Source organism: Eleutherodactylus coqui, chromosome 2, assembly GCF_035609145.1.
Source record: "Eleutherodactylus coqui strain aEleCoq1 chromosome 2, aEleCoq1.hap1, whole genome shotgun sequence".
Classification (NCBI taxonomy): Eukaryota; Metazoa; Chordata; class Amphibia; order Anura; family Eleutherodactylidae; genus Eleutherodactylus; species Eleutherodactylus coqui.
The window spans coordinates 333,077,989-333,086,020 of NC_089838.1; the positions used below are offsets into that span (position 1 = coordinate 333,077,989).

The window sequence follows — 8,032 nt, forward strand, 5'->3', positions numbered from 1 at the left end:
TTTAATGAGCCCATCACCGATGAACTAGCATCGAAGTCCGCTTCATGCCTATGATTGCTGAAGCAGTTGGCCGAGGCCTAAGTCCCGGGGGAACTGCAGATACGCCTGGTTGGGCCTGTGGAACTTTTTCCTGCTAATCCAGTCATTGGAGCGGTGAAAGCAAATGTAACTGATTTAATGAGCCAGTCGCAGATGAAGTCTGCTTTATGCCCGCGATTGCTGAGGGTGTGGGCTGAGGCCTATGTCCCGGGGGAACTGCAACTGCACCAAGTTGGACCTGTGGAACTTTTTCCTGGCTAATCCAGTCATTGGAGCGGTGAAAGAAAACGTAACTGATTTAATGAGCCCGTCGCAGATGAACTAGCATCGAAGTCCGCTTCATGCCTACGATTGCTGAAGCTGTTGGCCGAGGCCTAGGTCCCAGGGGAACTGCAAGTATGCCAGGTTGGGCCTATGTAACTTTTTCCTGCTAATCCAGTCATTGTAGCGGTGAAAGAAAATGTAACTGATTTAATGAGCCCGTTGCAGATGAACTAGCATCGAAGTGTGCTTCATGCCTACGATTGCTGAAGCTGTTGGACAAGGCCTATGGCCCGGGGGAACTGCAAGTACCCTGGTTGGGCCTGTGGAACCTTTTCCTGCTAATCCACTCATTGGAGCGGTAAAAGAAAATGTAACTGATTTAATGAGCCCGTCGAAGATAAACTAGCATCGAAGTCCGCTTCAATCCTACGATTGCTGAAGCTGTTGGCCGAGGCTTATGTCCTCGGCGCTGTGTAAGTCTGCCATGTTTGGGCACTGTAATTTCTTCATGTTTATGACTTTCTTTTGGTTCCTTCTGCTCGCCTATGCTGTGGGTGCACACAGACTTCTCATCGCGGTGTTTGACCTGTCCAGCACAAAGACACCGACTGACTTGGGTAGGGGGCAGAGTGCAGATGGCTTTCCCCTTGCGGTGTCAATTGAGGTATCCCACACCTAGACAGAATGAATACTGTGTGGGCACATGCATTCCCCATAGCTATGTAACTCATGCCCACGTTTGCAGCTCCTGGCAGAGGTTGGCACTTTATTGGAATGAAGATCAAACTTCAATTTCTCATTAATTCTCAACAGCATTGTGGGCTATCGCCCCCCCCCCTTTAAAGAAGGTCGCTTTCTGGCCCTGCCAACCCTCAGCAGTGTGTGCCTCCAGTTCCTCCTCATGGCAGACGCACTTATAATAAGACATGAGGGTGGTGTGGCTATGAAGTGAGCGTGTGGCATGAGGACAGCTGAAGGCTGCGCAGGGTCACTTTTGTGTGCGCTGTGGACGCAGGGTGGTGCGGGGGGTTGGGCAGCATGTAACCCAGGAGAAGAGGCAGCGGTGTGACCCGCAGGCAGGGATTGTGCTTGGTTGGTGCTTAGCTAAGGTGTGCCTTGCTAATGCGGGTTTGTCCGAAGTAAAAATTGTTCGGGGGGCACACTCGTGCCGCTATTGTGGCTTAATAGTGAGATCTGGGAACCTGAGATGCAGCCCTGCATGCTGCCCCTGCCCTGCCCTATCAGTTTCTGTGGCGTTTCCATCACTTTCGTAGGTTTTCCAGATTTTCACAAGTGAAAACCTAAGCGGAGCATCGGTCATATACAAAAATGCTCGAGTCGCCAATTGATTTCAATGGGGTTCGTTACTCGAAACGAGCTCTTGAGCATCCCGGAAAGTTTGACTCGAGCAACGAGCACATGAGCATTTTGGTGCTCGCTCATCTCTAGTGCAAATACATTGATCCAGACTTGACAGACACTTTTTTAAATGTTGTCTAGACAACTGTTGTATGAAACAGATTTATTCATGTTTGATATTGTTAAAACATAAGTATAATTTTATATTTATATTATTTAATTGCCTCAAACAAATGGGACTCATAAAGTAGCATAAAATTCCCCAAGGTTTATTGTATCCTGCACTATGCCTTCTCTTTAGTATATAAGTACGTAGACTTAAAGCCATAATTGTTCGTGTTTCTTATGATTGCACAACATGACTGTGATGTTATCTATTGCCTTTAGGTCATTAGCATATGAAAAAGCTGAGATTCAAAGAAAAGCGTTGCAGATGAATTTGAAATTGATTAACAAAGATTTATCTGATGTAAGTATTTAATAACCTAGATATAGTAATACATAATGATATCTATGTAAGATTCCTCTCAAATTGTCTGAAATTTATTTGAATACATATTTAGTTTTTTTAAATGCTTATGGGTCTAATTAGAAACTTTTTGTTTAAAGTGAAAAGTTTGATCACTAACATTTACCAATCAATGATTGTTAATGCTATAATGCTATTGGCTTTTTCAGGCCACTATTGTATATATTTTACACAAAGCTGTCTTAAAATATGCAATTTCCTTCTATTACACATTTTAAAATAGAGAAATTGCCTATAAAAATATTACATATATGACAATAAATTTTCAAAAATAAAATGATATATTTACATCTAGCACCTAAAATTGTAACCCTCAAGTTGTTGTCTTTTGCTGGCTTTACTTTATTATGGTATAACTACTACTTGTACTACACACAGGAGAACAATCTGACTGCAGTCACCGAGTTTTTCCTTCTAGGATTTCAAAGCAGCCAATGTTCAAGAATTTTGCTGTTCTGTCTGTTCCTGGTGATTTACTGCGGGACAATATGTGGGAACCTGCTGATCATCACCCTGGTGTCCACCAGCAAGAACCTCCACACTCCAATGTACTTCTTCATCTCACAACTGTCCATCAGTGACATCTTAGTGATCACAGATATTGCCCCCAACATGCTCCACATGCTATTGAATAATGGGAGGATCATTGCTTTTATTGACTGCATCACTCAGTTTTATTTTTTCTCTACCTCGGAAGTATTTGAATGTTTTCTTCTCGCTGTAATGTCTTATGACAGATATGTGGCCATCTGTAATCCCCTTCATTACACTTCCATCATGACAAATGCATTATGTGTGATCCTGACCATCATCTGTTGGTTGTTAGGACTTTCTGTTATTTCGGTTTACACCATAACAATAACAAAGCTTACATTTTGTGGGCGAAATATCATTAACCATTTATTTTGTGATCTTGTCCCCTTACTAGAACTTGTCTGTTCTGACACCTCCATTATTCACTTAGAGATGTATATATTAGGTTTTCCAATTGCTTTTGTTCCAACCACAATCATTGTAGTGTCTTATACATATATTGTTTTAGCAATTTTAAGGATCTCCTCCAGTAGCGGTAGACATAAAGCCTTCTCCACCTGTAGCTCCCACCTCATTGTGGTCTCCATATTCTACTGGACTCTTTTCAGTGTTTATGTTGTCCCTACAAAAGGTATAACTCTCTCCATGAGTAAAATCCTATCTTTGCTATATACTGTGTTTACTCCTTTAGTCAACCCCATTATATACAGTCTGAGAAATGAAGACATTAAGAAAGCTATACAGAAAACACTTCACAAGCGGGTGATGTAGTGGATTAAAAATAAGTGGCTTAGGTATTGTATGGTGAGTTTTTCAAAAGGATTGGCTTAAAGAATGGAATGATTATTGAAAAAAAATATGTTGGCTATTAAACATTTAGGGCAATTTCAAAATTTGTGTATTTAAGTTTTTAACCCCTTAGTGACCAGCCTATGGTGTTTTTATATCATGGCTTTCTGGGTATTAATTCATAGGGCCATAAAACACACTCGCCCTGTGGATTAAAGCCACAGGAGCTGTGGACATGACTACTCAGGCCATCAGCTGCTGGAGGTAGCCGACAACCTGGAGCTGTCATTGGGGCTGCGATATGCAACCTCCGATCATGTGATTGCCGTTATCCAGTGAATAATAGAGATTGCATAAAAGTAAATAAAAAGTTTAAAAAGTTAAAGTTTTAACTCCCCTCGTGGATCAGATCAATGAGGGGAGCTGAAAATACTCACTTCCAACCTCCGTGATGTCCCATTTTCATTATGGTCCTCCTAGGACCTGATACTGTCTTCTGCGCATGCGTGCCAGACGTAAAACACCAGACGCATGCGCAGAAGGCTGGGGAGCCCGGGAGATGTAAAATCTCCCTGCCCCTGACTAGCCTGGGCAGCCAAGAGTAGGAAGATGTCACTGGGAGCCACTGTATGCAGTTCACGGTCCCATCATCACCATTATACAATGGATCCATGGATCCAACGGTGATCATGTAAAGTTTAAAAAAAATGCAAAAAACAGAAAAAAAAGTTTAAAAAGTTTAAGTTTCATCTCCCCTCACAGAAAATTCTGGACATATGTTCAGGAGCCGGAGAGGGTCCCAGAAATTTAAAATCTCCTTGATTGCCGAGAGCCTGGAACAGTGACCGGTGGCTTAATTCAGTGGTCCCCAGTCACATTATAAAAAAGTAGCGATCTTCCTTAAGCCAGTCTCACACAAGCAGATAGAAATTGCAGATTTCCCATGCGTTTTAACCATGGCAATACGCGGATCAATCAAATGCATTGGATTACACAATTCCACTCCCATTAGCACGTCAGAATTACGTAATCCACTTGCACAAAACAGAATGCAGTATGTTCTATTTTACCTTGGATAACTGCAACATAGAGACCATTGTGCTCTATAGTCGGGGATATAACTGCAGCTCATACACAACTACATTGTGTACCCACGTCATCGCTAAGCGACGGCACAGGAAATATAAAGTTGACGGGACGCACAGAGCGGTGTAAAAAGTTAGGCAGTTATTGGCCTGCACTTGGAGGCTGACAGCGGTTATGTTACGCACACTGTAGGCCGAAAAAAATATACGCTAGGCTGCAGAAAGGCCTAACTGGCTAATAGTGAGCCTCTACTACTCCCAGCAGCCACAACAGTAATGCACACACTCACAGGTAGCCCAAAAAGGAGCTTTTTCGGGGTACTTGTTGACAGGATTCTAGACTACCACTGTCCCTGCCTGACCAGTACTGCCCCTATACTCTGTATAATTGGCTGCAGACTGAGAACGCAATAGTCTGCAGAGCCCAAGATGAAAAAAAAAATGTGCGAAACTGCTCCCAGCAGCCACAACACACGGTAAGATTTGGCCCTAAGAAGGACCGTTGGGGTTCTTTCAGACGCAAAGAGTAGCCTAACACTCTCCCTATAGCCGGAACAGCACTCTCCCTAATCTCTGCCAGTATGTGTCTGGGGCGAGCAGCGGGCGGGACTGATTTAAATACTCGGCGGTCACTTGATCTCACCAGCCACTCACTGCAGAGGGGTGGGATAGGGCTGGAACGTCACAGGAGGAAGTTGTAATGCCTTCCCTGCGTTTCTATTGGCCAGAAAATGGCGCAAAACATGCAGGGAAGGAAATGGAATTGACTCGAGTACTGCGTGGTGCTCGTCTCAAGTAACGAGCATCTCGAGTACCCTAATACTCGAGCGAGCATCAAGCTCGGATGAGTACGTTTGCTCATCTCTAGTAACAATCTATTAACATTGTCTCTAAACTCTCTGCGCGCCAAAGCGCACCTCCATGTACGTGCAAAAATACACGAGAATAAAGCTCCGTGCTCTTTATATCCGTGTGGTGAGAACGTGTATTTTTGTGTGAGGCGTGCGCACGTAGATGCACTCAATCGTGTGCGCGTGTATCCGCATTCCTGCAAGTATGTCCTGCGCAAATAGCTGCACATTGTGCTCTGTGCGTCTTGATTTGCTTGCTGGGACGACGAAAACATTTTCTCCTTTCCCCACACCCTTTTTTTTTTTTTAATTCTTCTTTTCTCCACCTGCATGGGCTGTGTGAGGATGTTGCATCCTTTACTTCCCTTTGTTGCGTTTGAGCGTGCAATAAAAGTCAATTCTTTTTTTTTGTTTGTTTTAACTCCTGGGCGCTACTTTTAAACAAGTATTTTTTTTTGTTTGTGGCCTGTTTTTGACACTCGTGACATTTTGTCCCTTTACCACAACACAGTGTGTTGCCAATTGTGAACCCATGCCCATGGGTTCCCCGCGCCCTTTTTTTTTGTTTGTTTTTGCATTAGCACACTGCTAGTGCCTATTGTGCCAGTGCATCTTTTTTGTGTAATCTCACCCAAAGACAATGTGTTATGTGTTTGTGAGATATGTGTGTCATTTGGCACCATTCTTCCACTTTCCCTTTTTGTCAGCTTATTAAAAGCACCCCGCACCCACACATTTTATGGCCTTCTGTCCCTTTTTTTTCTTTTAATTTACAAAATAACATTGTGCTGCCTGCTACTTGTGTAAAGCAGATTATGATGTGACTATTTCATTTTTAGGACTTCAGTTATCACAATTGTACATCACACAACGCACAATGTTTTCTGAGCAACACCTGTTCTATTTGTAGCTTACTGCATTCTTTCTGCTTACCTAAAGGCTTTCCTCAAGCAGTTGTTGTTTGCACGCTGCTACAGCTGTGTGTCTAACCATGCTTCTATTGCACACCACTGGTTTGCTGTGGAAGCTCACACAGATGCATCTTTATCATCAATGAGCCTGCACTTTCCAAAGTAGAAACGCCAGCCATTTGAGACTTACCTAACAGCCCTGTGTTGTTGCGCTGTCCCTGGTGCTTTACGTGGGCTACTATGGTTGGCGTTTAAGCACTCAACCTTCACAATAGGGCTGCTCAAGGGTGTGAGAAGCAGCTAGTTTTTCCCAAGATTTCCAGCATGTCACAAGCATGTTTTAACTCGTTGATTCGAAAGGTGTAAAGCACACTTGTGTGAAAGTGCCAACAGTGTGTGTGCCCAAATGGCATTTTTGAAAGCCCTCCAAAGAGATTGTAAGGTCAATACTAGAGATGAGTGAGCACCAAAATGCTTGGGTGCTCGTTGCTCGAGTCGAACTTCATTCAGGAAAATCTCAACCATTATTGAAGGCATGGTTTCATCTATTACATAAAGACCCTACAAACTAAACTGTATATCACTTTATATGCACTGGCAAGATTTAATAGCCAAGGCTAAGACACACACTTGAAAAACCCATTTGATACGCAGAAACTAGAGATGAGTGAGCACTAAAATGCTCGGGTGCTCGTTGCTCGAGTCGAACTTTCCGCGATGCTGGAGAGTTCGTTTTGAGTAACAAACCCCATTGAAGTCAATGAGCAACTCGAGCATTTTTGTACATGACCCATGCTCCGCTAAGGTTTTCATTTGTGAAATGGATAGGGCAAGCGAGGGGCAACATGCTGGGCTGCATCTCAGGTTCCCAGGTCCCACTATTAAACCACAAATGCTTGAAGGCAAAATGTTCCATTAGCATAATTCGGCTTTGGCATAGTAAACTTCAGAACCAAAAGCAGAATACAGCTACAGCTAGAGATGAGCGAGCACACTCGCCTGAACTTGATGCTCGTTCGAGCATTAGTGTGTTCGAGATGCTCGTTACTCGAGAGGATCACTACTCGGTACTCGAGTCAATTCCATTTCCTTCCCTGCATGTTTGGCGCCATTTTTAAGCAATAGATATGCAGGGAAGGCATTACAACTCCCTCCTGTGAAGTGCCAGCCCTATCCCACCCCCCTGCAGTGAGTGGCTGGTGAGATCAAGTGACCGCAGAGTACTTAAATCTGTTCCGCCCGCGGCTCGCCTCAGACACACACTGGGAGAGCATAGGGAAAGTGCTTATTCAGGGATAGTGTTAGTGTAGGATCCTGTCCTCAAGAACCCCAACGGTCCTTCTTAGTGCCACATCTGACTGTGTGTATAACTGTGTGGCTGGCTGGGAGTAGTTTTGCACTTTTTTTTTTTTAATCTTGGGCTGTGCAGGCTATTACAGCTATAGCGTTCTTAGTCTGCTGTCTGTAATACAGAGTATAGGGAAAGTGCTGCTGAGATAGGGACTGTGGTAGTGTAGGATCCTGTCTACAAGAACTGCATTTTGCAGGGTGTCTGGGGGGAGTTGTAGTGCATCACTATTGCACAGCTAGCCCTTTTTGCAGCCTTCCGTATAATTTTTTTCTGACTTCAGTTTGCGTTACAATACCGCTCTCAGCGTCAAACTGTACGCC

General features: G+C 43.7%; 1 protein-coding gene across 1 annotated transcript; it reads left to right on the top strand.

Moving 5' to 3' along the window:
• The first annotated feature begins 2,467 nt into the window (after window positions 1-2,467).
• Window positions 2,468-3,496, top strand: LOC136610353 (olfactory receptor 5G9-like). Its single transcript, XM_066589585.1, has one exon. It carries the CDS (start codon window positions 2,468-2,470, stop codon window positions 3,494-3,496), a length of 1,029 nt encoding a protein of 342 aa, XP_066445682.1.
• The last annotated feature ends 4,536 nt before the right edge of the window (window positions 3,497-8,032 follow it).

Excerpts from the sequence above, each read along its gene's own strand:
- LOC136610353 (XM_066589585.1), top strand. The coding sequence starts at position 2,468 with ATGATATATTTACATCTAGCACCTAAAATTGTAACCCTCAAGTTGTTG.